The following is a 14,035-nucleotide window of genomic DNA, read 5'->3' as shown; positions in this document are numbered from 1 at the left end:
GGTCCCTAAGTAGGTCAGCCGATAGCGATTTAGTAAGCGAGTAGACAGCGAGCGCCTATATACCTCCTAATTATATTTATCTCTAAACGTAGATATATATATAGGTTCCTCCTACTATATACCTCTACCTCTAACTTAGCGAGCTCGTCTACGAGTACTATAGCGATTAACTCTTTAGTATATACTTGCTCTACTACTAGTATCTACTTCCTAAAACCTAGCTCTTTACGTATACGCCGATATGTCCTTATACTAATTTTCTAGCTATTAATCGCTAGAATCGCAACTGCCTCGCTATCTATAAGTTGTAGCTTAGTATAGGTATACGCTATACGTATACGCAAGCTATCGTCTTCGTCGAAGATATCGTACTATCGACGATATAAAGGTATAGTAGCTATAGTAAGGCTCTAGGCTTATAGCTATCGTTCGAATATATACTCTACGATAGAAATACCGAACTACTAGTATAGATTAGCAATAATCTACCTCTACAAGATACCTTCTTCGAGCTACGTAGCGATATAGACCTAATAGTTATTATAGTCTATAGTACGTAGTCCTCTAGGTACGTACGTCCGAGGTATATTAGTAGGTAGCGACGGATGCGGCGGTAACGGCGAGGTAGGCGGCGAGCATATAGCGAGTGTATGTAGTAGTGTATAGTAGGTAGAAGGGTAGAAGTAGTAGGAAAATGAAGCCAAAGAAAGCCGGGGGTAACGTATAGCGGCTGGCCACTTTGGGCCTCCGTACAGTGGCCTCCACCTTGGGCTAGCCCGCTAACTGAGGTACTTCTACCACCATGAACCACGCTGACTGAGCGTCCAATCTCATGAACGCCACACCCTCTCACTCTTACCCTCACCCTAGACAAGACACCGTCCGACGTCGTGTTCTTCTTCTTCTGCTGCTGCTGTCCACCTGTCCACATGCGTTGGCGCCTTGAGCATCTCATCGCATCTCTGCCGCCGAGTCCTCCTCCTTGAAACGCTGCCGTTGCTGCTCCCCTACAGCCTTCTCCCCTTGCTGCTCCGCCCACGCTTGCAGTCGCACCCGCCTCGCCTCGCCTCGCCTCGCTTCGCCCGAGCACGAGACCACGAGCGAACGAGTGCTACAGACACAGACAGAATGACGAGCGCAATATCGAAACGCCAGCAGGCTCGCAATGAGCGCATGCTCCAGGACCTGCTGCGCAACGTACCTGGCAACGACAAATGCGCCGACTGCGCTGCGAAGAACCCTGGCTGGGCCAGCTGGAACTTGGGCATCTTCTTGTGCATGCGATGTGCTGCACTGCACCGAAAACTGGGCACGCACGTCTCCAAGGTCAAATCGTTGTCAATGGACACCTGGAGTGCCGAGCAAGTCGAGAACATGAAAAAGGTGGGCAACGTCGCCAGTAACAAGACCTACAACCCTCAGAACGTGAGGGCGGAGATGCCGATTGACGTTGACGAGGTGGACTCGGCTATTGAGAGATTTATACGGCAGAAGTATGATTCTCAGACGCTGAGCACGGGACGGGGACATCCTGCTGCGAGACAGAATACCGGGAGTACAGGCACAGATCTCGGGTCGTGGAGTGAGGAGCCCCCTGAGCTGCCGCCAAAGCCTGCGAAGCGATTTGGTTTTTCTCTGCGATCCTCGAGTGCAGCTGTGTCCAAGCAGAGGCAGGATCGCTTCACACCACCCCTTTCGCCCGCATACAGTGGAGATCGAAATGAGTTCCCCAGCCCGAAGAGGAACAGTAGCAGCAGCAACCACAACAAGCCGAGTCAGTTGTTTGGGATGAAGATCACGACTATGGACAACGTTTTCAACGCGAAGCTGGCTCATATACGCGACATGGGCTTCCCCGACACGTCTAGGAACACTGAGATCCTTAAGAGCACGGGTGGGAACGTGGACAAGGCTGTGGAAACGTTGGTGAGGCTGGGCGAGGGCACAAAACCCATCTCAAGATCAGTGACGCCAGGCCCCAGAGCCCTGACGCCCGTGTCAATGGGTAGTTCTGGTGCTAATGGCATCACCATTGAGAAGAAGTTCAGCAATCCATGGGAGGTGCGCGAGTCTACAAAACCACCACCAGCCGTGCCGGCGCGGGCGTCTTCGGTGCCTCCACAATCGACGACAGCGTCCACATCATGGAATCCGTTCTTGCAGCCACAATCAGCTGTGCAGCCTCAAACACAGCTTGCGAACAGCTTTCAGAACATCTCTCTCTCACAGCCTGCGACACAAGCCAATTCGCCTTGGCATACTGGTAACAATGAAGTGGCCTATCAACAGAACGGAAACATGCTGCAGGCCAACAATCCTTTCTTACCGCAACAACAACAACATCAACAACAACAACAACAACAAAACCAGCAGGTCCCATCTCCCTGGGACCATCCATCAGCTACATATCCGCCCCCTGCGCAGCAGGTACAAACCGTCTCACAACCAAATTCTCAACTCGCGAACAACCCATTCATGCAGCAATCGGCACCGCCACAAAACTCCGTGGCAAGCGACCCATGGGCACAACAAGCTTCGCAGCAGCAGTCCTATGTACCACAAGCAACAAACCCTTGGCAAAATCAGAGCTTTACTCAGCAGGCACCAATGGCATCACCACAACCAATGTACACTCAGCAAACGGACTTTTTTGGTCAAACGCAACAACAACAAGCACCACCACCACCACAACAGCAGCAGCAGCAGCCACCATACACGCAGCCTGTAGCCTCAAATCCATGGGCGCAGAAGCTCGCTCAGCAGACATCACAACAGCCATACGCATCACAAGAGCAGCAGCAATTCCAGCAGCCGCAGCAACAACAGCAGCCATGGCAATACAATTCTCAGCCTCTCGTTAATGCTCAGTTCCAGCAGTCCATTCGCCAGGACAAATCGTCAATACTGGCCTTGTACAACTATCCTCAAATGGCCCCACAACGACCACTCCAGACGCTGCCGGAGGATGGCACCGCCCCTCAACAGATGTACGAGCAAGCGCAGCAGGTGCCGCAACGGAGTGCCACCATGCCGCCAAACCTGATGAGTGGGAATCCATTTGGACAACAACAGCAGCAGCAGCAACAACAACAACAACAGGTGTCTCGGCATGTGAGTAATGAGAGCAAGGACTTTCAGGGCTTTTCTGGAGGTGGAAGGCATAGTCCCGATGCGTTCTCGGGGTTGGCTGCGAGGTACCATTGATGTTGTATGGGTAGTAGACAAAAAAAAAGAGCAACATGAGTGTTTTTGAGATTCATATGAGTTGCCTTTTGATGAGTTCAGCGAGGCGTTTCGGCGTTCGAGAGCTGCCACAAATGTAAGAAAATTCGGGTTGTCTGCGTGTGTATGCCGGCATTTTACTCGATGGGATTCAGACTCTCAAAGTCCAAGAGTCTGGACCATTGGACACAATTATTAGAGTTGCGCAAATCAAATCGAAAATCAAGGGCTCGATAATATCTTCCGCGAACATTTACTAGTCTCCGCACTGGTGAAGCCAATGGGAAGTATTCGTTCTCTAGGTGCGCTGAGGTAAGATTTGAAAAAAGGGCGTGTCTTTTGTCTGTTTTACTCTTACCTAACTTCACCTCACCTCACTTCACCTGACTTTACAGTCCTTACCTAAGCAGAAAGAATCGAACCTCTTCGTCGTCGTAATAAAAGCAAGCAAGCAAACAAGCAATAACAAACGTTTGCAAGCAAACACTATTGAGGTATATATCTCTAGGCGTCTGCTAGACTTGAGAGAGGTTGATTCTTACCTGACTATTACTACCTTGTTTCTCTAGGAGGTAGAGTATCGTGCAGATACTACTCAGGTAAGCATAACCTCTCTCTATCCTAAGGTAGTTGCTATCGACTATGCTATTACCCGGGTGTCTAGATAGGCTAATATTCTCTCTAGACTCCTCTTACTAGGCGTACTATACAATCTTATCAACGACAATAATCTATATAGTCGACTACTCCGTTCCTTCAATCTAAAAGAGGTTTTATATTTTCTAATCTGGAGCTTCCACAACAACTACTATAGAGTACCCATCTACCCAACGACGTCCATCCACTGAACACACAGTCGACAGTAAATTACCCGACACAACTTTGCAGTACAAGACGACGATGACCACCCAGCGCGAACATTCTTCTTCGCTATATATCTCTTTCCTTCCTCGCATCCGACTACAGTTCGAATCCGCTTGAGAAATGAGCAGAGGCCTAGACCAAACGGTCATGAAGTTTCAGAAGAAGGATGGGAGGTTTGTCATTGCGGACCTACCTGACTACCCTACCGACCACGAGAATGCAAGCCGTGCATCGCCTCCTGCGTCTCTGGGTAGACATACCAGCAGCGTCTCTATAAGAAGTTCTCTTATCCGAAAAGCCCTCGAGCAGGTATCATGGCAGTTGATTTCTTCTTCGGACTGGACTCTTGTATCGAAACCGGATATATTATTTGACAACTGGGAAGTCAGGAGTTTCTAAGCAAAGCGGCAGAGGGATATTACTTGTGGATGAAAGCTAGAGACTTCACTATACGCAAGTACTTATCGTCTCTCTCTCCGCGCAAGTACTTGTCCTCTCTCTCTATATATATACAGTGCTACCTACATCTCTTCTAGGGCCAGTGTAAGAACAGAAGGAATCAAGCAGAGAAGGATTCGATACTCCTCGTGGATCTTTTTGGCCCGCCGCTGCCGCTGCCGACGCAAATGGGTTCGCCATTGCACTGGTACTTGCCGACGACCGACTGGGCCCTGGATCTGAACCTGATCCACAGCGACAACCGATTACCATGCTCTAGTACATTCCTTTCGTTTCGTTCTTCGAAAGACTACCACCGAGAACGATGTCCGAGGAAGGCAAACTTGAACAGGTTGCTCTCGACTCCGACAACGAAACTCAGAACGGCAAATCCGCCAACGATCGCTCCTCTTCGTGACTAGACCTCTCTATCGCAGTCTAGGCTAAGGAATCGTCGCGGCGGCTGGCCCATCTTAACGGAAAAGAGAAACCGCCCAAAAAAAAGTCACAACAACGAAAAAATCACTCTACCGTGTATGCGTGAAGAAACAAGCGCAGGATAAATATATTATAGCACCGTCCTAGAATCTGTATATTGCATTTTTATAACAGTTATTGGTTATCACTACTACTACTACCATCACCCCCACTGAAGCGCGTCGGTGCGCTTTCGATATAAGTCGAGATTGTACGATTGGACTATATATACAGCGCGTGCGACGAGCTAGATTAAGGGGGGAATACAGGTAGGGGAGAAGTAGCTGGTTGGTGGATACGAGAGGCAAGGGCAAAGGGGAAGAAGTGGCCGGTCGGTGGAGACGAGAGGAGACAGCGACGTCGTCAAGGAGAACTTAACTAGACCTTCGACCGCCCTACCTTTTTGTTTCCGGAACTCTTCTGGTTAGAATGAGAAGAACGTTTTCGCGGATCAAAAGAAGGTAGTAAGCCCGCGTTGGCCGGGTAAGTCTCGAAATCCGGCGCTGCTTTGGGGGTTGTGTACTGACCCGTTTCCTAGACAATTCCCCGGTTATCCAACAAGGTCCTCGCCGTGCAGCAACAGAAGGACGCATACGATGTCTTGTAGCGAGATCTTACGGCAGGTCATCGGTCCGCCTTCGCAGATTTCCAATAAGCTCAAGTTCCCGATGAAAACCTCAATGCTAAGACTCCATCAAAGAAGCGAGTCGTTGTCAAGGCGTCAAGTCCCTTGCTGAAGAGCGACAAAGAGGCTCACGAAGAGGCTGTCAAAGAGGCTCTCGACAAGCAAGCGTGTTGAAGACGTACTGACCAAAGGGTGTTCGAACAGACTCCTGAGAGCGAAAAGGAGGAGATTGTGCAGCAAAAATCAAAGAGAAAAAATCAAAGGGAAAAGGGGCAAGGGCAAGCCTGAGAGGATTTCCCCTTTAGACGAATATGAGGATTGCTACCTGCCCGTTTGGACTACATATGGGGCACACTGATCAGATCGCATTTGAAGCAGAATTCGGCCGACTACTGTTGTTAAGCTTTGTAAGCTTTATATGTTCAAATTGCTTGTATAAGAGAGGAAAAGAAAGGGGAAAGAAGAAAGATGGAAACGAAAAAGTATGTAAAACTTAGTGAATAGAGAGGTAGGAATAGATTCTCAAACTGCTCGTGAAATTTGTATTAGTACCTAAGGTATCTATGTGTCTATATACCTATACTAACAGGCTACTTTGATGTTGTTTATCGAGGAAAAGAGAAAGAAAAATGCAAGTGTCTTTGTTGAATATGTTTAGTGTATAGGTATGTAAGTAGGTAAGGTAGGTCATATGTCCCATCCAGCTCCAGGCCGGGTGAACACAGTACACACGCAAGCGTGTGAGATCCAATCTACATTATCTATACGTGCTTCACAACATCAACAACCTCCCAATCCTCCTCCTCCATCATCTCACACCAGCGAATCTCTGATTCTGAATGAAGTAAACGCAGCTTGGAGGAACTCGTCGCCTAGAGTTCCTACATGCCACCGGGTAGACAAAAATGGACGGTCGAGTCAATTTCTCTCTCCCATACCCCTTCTCCCCTTCTTCCCCTTTACTTCTTGTACATGTCCCAGTGAATGTCCGGTGCACCTTGTGGCGGGCTGACCATTTGATCATAATATCCGAACATATTTCCTAAGAAAAAAAAAGAGAATACATCAGCATCTAATATACCCATACCGGGAGGAGTGCGGGTTTCCACACTGCGCATCCAAAAAAAAGGAACTCACCAGGATCTTTATAGTTGCACACAGTGAAATACGGTTCAATACCTCCAGCATTCGCCAAACCATACGGACAATACTGCGTAGCGCAACCGACAGAAGCAGTACCTTTCCACACGATTTGAGTCATGTGGCCGTATTGCTCAAAGTAGGTCATGTCGGGATATGGTTGACCGTACAGTTCGCTGAAGTAGGGGAGTTCCGCGTTGTACCAGAGTTCGGTGATGGTGCCGGAGACGTTGGTGGCTGACATGCCACCAGCGATGTTTTGGCCGGCTTGAGGATCGTAGTCTCTGAGAGAGAAAGTGACGTGTGAGAAGAAGGTTTGGAGGTTGGCGAGAGGGAGGGGGAACTCACAAGTTGTGTCCATAGACGCAAGAGGAAGCGACCAGTTGAGCAATGTAAGCCAGGTATGGGTCCCATTGGATGTCGGGCGCCTACAGGAGCGGAGTTAGGAGAAGTGCGGATGAGGATAAACTCCCCCAGGCGGGAGTAATGATGGAACATACCTCGTGGTTCGCGCGATGGTAGTTGTGGTGCTTGAGGCATTCGTCCGCATAGCCGTCGTTGGAGTAACCATCATCCATCCAGTTGGTGGCCATCTCCTCATCCGCGGCTTGTTCGTTTCGTTTGTAAATTTCTCTCCTCCTGAGCTTCTCTGCTTCGTCGAGCTGCTGCTCTTCTACATGCCTGCGCTGGCGCGCGGCGTGAACCATCTTGTGCGCATGAGAGTGAACTTCAGCAAGGGATGTAAGTGCGTTAGACAGCACTGCTGCCACTACCAGAAAGGAACGCATGATTGAAGAGTGAATGTGGTGGCTACGTGGGAAGCCTGCTGTGAAGAATGGATGCAAGTCTTGAGGTGAATCGGCAAAGGACTTGTAATTTCTCTCGAGGTCGACAGGAGCTCATCCCATCTTATTGTGATTCGTGTTTAGACTTTACCCATGTTTGGGGTACCCGGAATTCACGATGGACAGGCAGTACAGCTCCATCGTTCACTGGTCGTTCCTGGATACCAACAATTGTTGCAGCCAGGAACGCAAACTTTGCCCAACCTACCCCGGGATTTTTGCAGCACGAGGCAAGCAAAAGTGACGGAGATCGAAATGAGACATGCAGCTGGTCGAAGTGGGCAATGGAACTACATATTCCCCATCACTCGCTCGGGAGAATGAGGCGCTGGAATTGCTTCGCACATGCAAAACTCGCTGTCAGCTTAGAAGGTGAGTTGTCACTTGTCAGCAGTAGCAGAGCTACGTTGACGACGTTCAAAAGAGAGAATAAGGAGAGAGTTGGCCGATAACAACTTACGAAAATGTGCTACATGAGTACAGGTGCGTCAGAGTCTGAAGCAGAAAACGGTGCGGACAGGGGCCTCGCCTGAGCATGTACTTTCAGTGTCAGCGGAATACGGTTAAAGACTGAAGTCTGATTGCATGTTCGTCACGTTTGGTTTACAGTTCTTGATGACGGAGTGAACTCCCAGACCTCAACAGTGAGAAGCTTTGTGATCGATATCCCGCGTGCCAAATACTAACACCCAGACTCTTCCGCAGGTGGCGGATCATTGCTGCTGTGGAGTGTCCCATGGGCGTCGTTTGTCCATGAACGTCAAATATGCAACTGGTCCGCACCATGAGCTGAGCTGTCGAGCGCGAGCCCGACACTGCATGCACTGTAAGCTGATGCTCCCGGTGCATTCGATCGTATTGACGAGACCCTGAAAAGTGGGGGAATGCAGTCTTCACTCATCAGTAGTACCAGGTTGCGACTTCTGTAGCAGCAGACTATGCTGTTTCAGCATCACCAAAGTATCACGGAAAGCCATGATACAGCCGAGAGAAGCTTTGCCCCTTGAGCCGCATATCTTCCGACGTTGACAGGCTGGGTATATCATGCGAGACGCCCTCGGCGTCGGCCGAGCATTCTCCATCCTGGTGCGAAAAGGGAGAATCGAAGCTGATGGTCATGGGGTGCCAGATCCAGGTGCAATGAATGCTGTCTATGGGCCATACTCCAATGCTCTCCGATCACCACTGCCTCGTCAAGAAGCGGATGGTACTGTAACCGCCAAATGCAGAGGGTTCTCGAGTTCTTGATGAAGAGTATTCAGAATTTCAGCTGCCAGCATGGGAGTGGGCTCTGAGCCCGTTCATGACCTCGAAGATTTGGGCGATGATCAGGTGGTTCTGCTACTGTGATTGGAGATGTCACCCTTCCAGCCATAAGCAGGCACATCGTGGTCTGCAAGTCGCTCTGTAGACGTCGTCCATGGGCCGGGAAAACTGCTCGTTGCTAGCCCCTCCGCGGTCTGCTGCTGTCGATGACACTCTCAGCGGACCCAGACTGGCGAAGCGACAGAATAGCCAGAGACAGTCGAGTCCTCACTGCGCAGGTTCAGGGCAGAGACAGGCTGCGGCGGCCATGTCCCCTATCGTTGAGCCTGGGCTTGGCCGTCTGTCACAAGATGCTGCGCTGTAGCAGAGTGAGCAGTCGGTATAGACGGCGGGTATATATGTGTTGGTGAGATGGTGGTAGTCGACGGGTGAGATGGGAGGAACTTGTAAGAGGAGTAGTTTTTCCAAGACAACTGAACTCGGGAGGACGAGGCTGAAGCGTGAATGACGTGGCTGCTATTGAATGCCAAGGCCTCGAGCTCGTCTCGACTCGGGACTCTCCTACATGTCCATGTGCCTCTCTCTACCTCCTAGTACCTCCTACTGTACCTCCCAGTGCTACGGATACGCGGGCTCTACCAACTGACTCTCTCTCTTGTCTCTCTTCTCTCTCGCCCTCCCTCTCCCTCCATACACCCACACTTGCTACGCCACCTCCCCGCATGTCTCTTCTCCTCGCATAGCCCGGCGCATCTCATCATGTTCTCCGCGTCCAATATGTATCTGGGCGGCGGCAATAGTGCTCGTGGAGGTCCGCAGCAGCAACAGCAGCAGCAGCCACCACAAGGCGCCTTTGGCCAAGCTCCCCTGCAGCAGCAATATACCGGATATCCAGTGGGCGGACTGCAGCCTCAAGCGACAGGCTTCCCTCAGCAGCAGCCGCAGCAGCAGCAATATGGCGCCTTTCAGCAACTCCCTCCGGCGCCGACAGGCTACCAACAGCCACAACCGACTGGCTTTCAGCAGCAGCAACAGCAGCCGCAGCAGCAACAGCAGCAGCTACCACAGATCAATATGCAGCAGACCGGCTTCCAACAGCCTCAACAGACCGGATTCCAGCCGCCGCAGCCAATGCGTCCACAAGCGACGGGGCTGACGAGCAATGACATGGCCAACTCTTTTCGCGCGTCGTCCTCCCAGGCACCCCCTCCAGTGCCCGCAAAGACTGGCAGCAAAATTCCCAACATTCGCCTCAGTTTCATCACTGCGCAGGATCAGGCCAAGTTTGAGCAGCTGTTCAAGAGCGCGACAGGAGGGAGCCAGGCATTGAGTGGAGACAAGGCGAGAGATATCTTGCTGAGGAGTAAGCTGGATGGAAACGACCTGGCGCAGATATGGACATTGTCAGACACCACCAAGTCGGGCCAACTGCTCTTCCCAGAGTTCGCTCTGAGCATGTACCTATGCAACATCGCGCTCACAGGAAAGGCATTGCCCAGCTCTCTACCGGAAAAGGTGAGGAACGAAGTATCGAGTATGGTGGACATCATCTCTTTCAACGTAGACGATACTCCGGGCGCCGCAGGTCGCAATGAACCTCCAACTATTCAGCAACCACAAGCGCAGAATCCCAGCAACCAGCAGCTCCTCACCCAGCTCACTGCTCAGCCGACCGGGTTTCAGGTTCCCCAGGCTACAGGATATCAACAACAGCTTCAGCCTCAGGCCACTGGATATATGCCACAAGCGCAGGGTTATACTGGACCCCGTCCGCCTATGCCCCCAATGCCCACTGGCTTTGGCAATAATCTTGCTCCGGGACTTTCTGCACAACCAACTGGACTGCTTCCCCAGCAGACTGGATATCCCATGGCACAGCCTTTGAACGCTCAGCCTACAGGCCGACCAGGTCAATGGGGCCTGGTGAATGCACCCGCAGCTGGTCTGCCAAATCTACAAGCTCTTCAGAGTCAAATGATGCCGCAGCCGGGACGAGAAGCAGGATTTAGCGCTCAGGGATTGCGTGGAAATGCTACTGTGCCGTGGGCAGTCACAAAAGACGAGAAGAAGATTTATGATGATATGTTCAAGGCATGGGATGGCTTTGGGAAGGGCTACATCTCCGGTGCCCAATCACTGGAGATCTTTGGACAGTCAGGACTGAACAAGCAAGATCTGGAGCGCATATGGACCCTCAGCGATCCGCACAACAAAGGTCGCCTCAACCTGGACGAGTTTGCAGTTGCTATGCACTTGATCTACCGCGCGCTCAATGGCTATCCTGTACCGAACCAGCTCCCGCCTGAGCTCATCCCTCCTTCCACGCGAAACATCAACTCGAGCATCGATGCCATGAAGGGCTTGCTTGGGCGAGATGCCGAGGAGCGCAAGTCTTCTGGCGCGTTCTTGCAGCCGCAAAAGACGGGCGTAAGCTACTTAAAGGGTCACTCGTTCCGCGCTAACGGAGCAGCTGGTGCAAGGAAAGATGCGACAGTATTTAAGAACAACGACGATGATGTTGGATATCGATCTTCTGCCAGACGTAGGATTGGGCAGCACGGAAGAGATTCATCACCAGCGACGAGCGATACGAGCAGCGTGCCGGCGGATGAGATGAGCATCGATCAGCTGAAGAAGACGATTCGCGAGAAGCAAGTCTTACTCGATGCAATGGATTTTGAAGATGAGGGTAATGCTGAGCAGGAAGACGCTCTGGATCGCAAGGACAGGAAAGAGGCAGAAGAATTGTTTAGGCGCATTCGCAGGATACAGGAGGATCTTGATACCCATCCAAATAGCGCGTTCAAGACTGGCGACTCGGACGCTGAGAGGCGTGCTTTGCAGAGGCAATTACGTGGTCTCCAGGATCGTTTGCCGGAGCTTGCGAGCCATGTGCGAAGATGTGAGCGCGCAATTGCAGACGCACAGCTTGAGCTATTTAGGCTCAAAGATGCAAAGGCGAATCCTGGCTCAGCTCCAGCCATTGTTGGCACCGGGCCTGGAGGCGCTGTGACGGAGAGCGATCGTCTGAAGGCTCGAGCTAAGGCCATGATGCAGCAAAGATCGGCTGCACTGAGTGGCAAGAAGGTGGAGCCTGCTGATGATGGTCGAGGCGCTGCTGCGAGATTGGAAGAAGAGAATACACGCATTACCAGGGAGCGCGAAGATAACGAAAAGATGGTTCGCGACGTAGAAGAGAGTGTCACGGAATACAGCAAAGGTTTGGAGTCTAGCTTAAAGGAGGGCGCCGAAAGCGCTTCCGACGAGCATGAGCGAAGAAGATGGGAGGACGGCCTTGGTGTGGAAGATGAGGTCAAAGACTTCATTTTCGACTTGCAGCGCAGCTCGAGGGCTGCTCGCGTGCGAAACGAAGACAAGTCACAATCGATATCGAATCCGGTCGAGGATGATGGCCGAACAAGTACGCCTTCGACGAGAACGGACAGCCCGGCTTCCTCGCGGCAGCCCGCTGCTTCGTCTCCTGCACCTAGTGGCTCCTCCTATTCCAGCTACAAGACTGCAGAGGAGCGTGCCGCGTTCATCAAGCAGCAGGCTGAACAACGTATGGCAGAGCGTCTGGCAGCGCTTGGTCTGAAGGCACCTTCGAAGAGTAGTGCTGAGAGTCCTGCTCAACGCGCAGAACGTGAACGCAAGGAACGAGATGACAAGCTCCGACGTGCGGAAGAGGAAGATGCAAGACGCGAACAAGAACGACAAGCCAGGATCAGCGGAGAGACCATCTCACCACCTTCGCCAGCTGCCAGCAAATCGAAACCTCCCCCGCCAGCGCCCCGGAAGAATCGTAGTGAGAGTCTCCAGAGCGACACGCAGTCCAAGTCGGAGGCCAAGGCAGCCGAGCAACAGATCAAGGAGCAGGCTTTGAAGGAGCAAGAGGCAGCTCTCGCGACCGAGACGAGAGAGATGGAGTACGTCCACGCGACACAATCACCTTTGAATATTCCTACTGACCACTTTCGCAGGGATGAAGAGGCACGCCAAGAACGCGAGCTGCAGCAACAGAAAGAGGAGGCTGCTGCTTCACTCCGCGCACTGGAGGAGCAAGTCAAGGCTGGCAAGGCCAAGAGATCCGAGGAGAAGAAGAGACGTGAGGCCGCGAAGAAAGAAGCTCAAGAGAAGGAAGCTCGCCTTGCAGCTCAACGTGCTGAGATTGAAGCTGCCAAGGAACGAGAAAGAGAACTCCGACTCCAGCTCGAGAACATGGACGATGACTCTAGCAGCGATGATGAGGACAAAAACACGCCGACCGAAAGTACTCCGGCTCAAAGCATGGAGTTGCCCCAGGTGCAAGAGACGCCCGCTTCACCGCCACCCGCGCCTCCATTGCCTTCAGCTGTTGCACCACCTGCACCACCCATGCCAGGATCGGCCGTCACAAGCCCGCCGGAACAATCCAAGAATCCATTCTTCCGCAGCATGAATCAGCAATCCTCTGCAGCATCCACGCCAGCTATTACATCACCTGATGCCGGACCCAAAGTCGACACGAATCCTTTCCACCGCTTGACACAGCAAGATCTCGCCAAGCAGCAACAAGCCCTACCTGATCCAGCGCCGGCACCGTCGCGATCGCGGTCCAAGCCGGCAGATGAAGACGACTGGTCTGTTCTGGACTCTTCGGATGATGAAAGCGATGAGGAAGACAAGCCTCAGGGGGGTAGTGCGAAACAGCTTGCGTCAATTCTCTTTGGCACCATGGCTCCCCCTCGTCCACTTTCCGCCATGGACAGTCCCAAATCTAGCGGTTCGCCTGCGCCGAACGGAACCGATCGCTTTGCTTCACCGCCTCCAGCTCCTCCAATGCCGGGTAGCGATGCTCCTCCTCCTCCACCACCACCTCCCATGCCGAGCGCTGGAGCGCCGCCGCCACCTCCTGGCCCACCACCAGCTCCTGCTATGCCGGGTGGGTTCCCGTCCGGTGCACCTGCCGCAGCACCAGATCGGAGTGGGTTGCTCCAAGCAATTCAGCTTGGCAAAGGGCTGAAGAAGGTTGAGACCAAGGATCGGAGCACTGCAGCTACTGCTGGACGTGTACTCTAGAGCGTAAAGTTGGGAGTGAGTAGTTGTACGTATTATTGTTTATAGATTTGAGCAAATGCGCTGTCCATATATCAAGTTTACTTTCCTTGTGTGCCTGGCA

At 52.0% G+C, this 14,035-nt stretch overlaps 4 protein-coding genes across 4 annotated transcripts; 3 read left to right on the top strand and 1 right to left on the bottom strand.

Annotated features, from left to right (window-relative positions):
- Window positions 1–874: 874 nt before the first annotated feature.
- On the top strand, window positions 875–3,629 carry SEPMUDRAFT_150995 (ArfGap-domain-containing protein). The gene has a single exon (XM_016906530.1). It carries the CDS (start codon window positions 1,129–1,131, stop codon window positions 3,202–3,204), a length of 2,076 nt encoding a protein of 691 aa, XP_016758012.1. The 5' UTR covers window positions 875–1,128; the 3' UTR covers window positions 3,205–3,629.
- Window positions 3,630–6,585: 2,956 nt separating this feature from the next.
- SEPMUDRAFT_50403 (PR-1-like protein) lies at window positions 6,586–7,359 on the bottom strand (the record flags this gene model as incomplete). Its single annotated transcript, XM_016909161.1, has 4 exons — window positions 6,586–6,668; window positions 6,764–7,050; window positions 7,115–7,194; window positions 7,267–7,359. 4 exons carry the CDS (start codon window positions 7,357–7,359, stop codon window positions 6,586–6,588), a joined length of 543 nt encoding a protein of 180 aa, XP_016758011.1.
- Window positions 7,360–8,228: 869 nt separating this feature from the next.
- Window positions 8,229–9,287, top strand: SEPMUDRAFT_127634 (uncharacterized protein). Its single transcript, XM_016902165.1, has one exon. It carries the CDS (start codon window positions 8,656–8,658, stop codon window positions 8,857–8,859), a length of 204 nt encoding a protein of 67 aa, XP_016758010.1. The 5' UTR covers window positions 8,229–8,655; the 3' UTR covers window positions 8,860–9,287.
- Window positions 9,288–9,499: 212 nt separating this feature from the next.
- SEPMUDRAFT_150992 (uncharacterized protein) lies at window positions 9,500–14,001 on the top strand. Its single transcript, XM_016906529.1, has 2 exons — window positions 9,500–12,803; window positions 12,858–14,001. Exons 1-2 carry the CDS (start codon window positions 9,637–9,639, stop codon window positions 13,933–13,935), a joined length of 4,245 nt encoding a protein of 1,414 aa, XP_016758009.1. The 5' UTR covers window positions 9,500–9,636; the 3' UTR covers window positions 13,936–14,001.
- Window positions 14,002–14,035: the final 34 nt, after the last annotated feature.

This window comes from Sphaerulina musiva, assembly GCF_000320565.1.
Source record: "Sphaerulina musiva SO2202 unplaced genomic scaffold SEPMUscaffold_9, whole genome shotgun sequence".
Classification (NCBI taxonomy): Eukaryota; Fungi; Ascomycota; class Dothideomycetes; order Mycosphaerellales; family Mycosphaerellaceae; genus Sphaerulina; species Sphaerulina musiva.
Note: the sequence above shows the minus strand (reverse complement) of the source record. Positions and strands in the feature narration are given on the sequence as shown.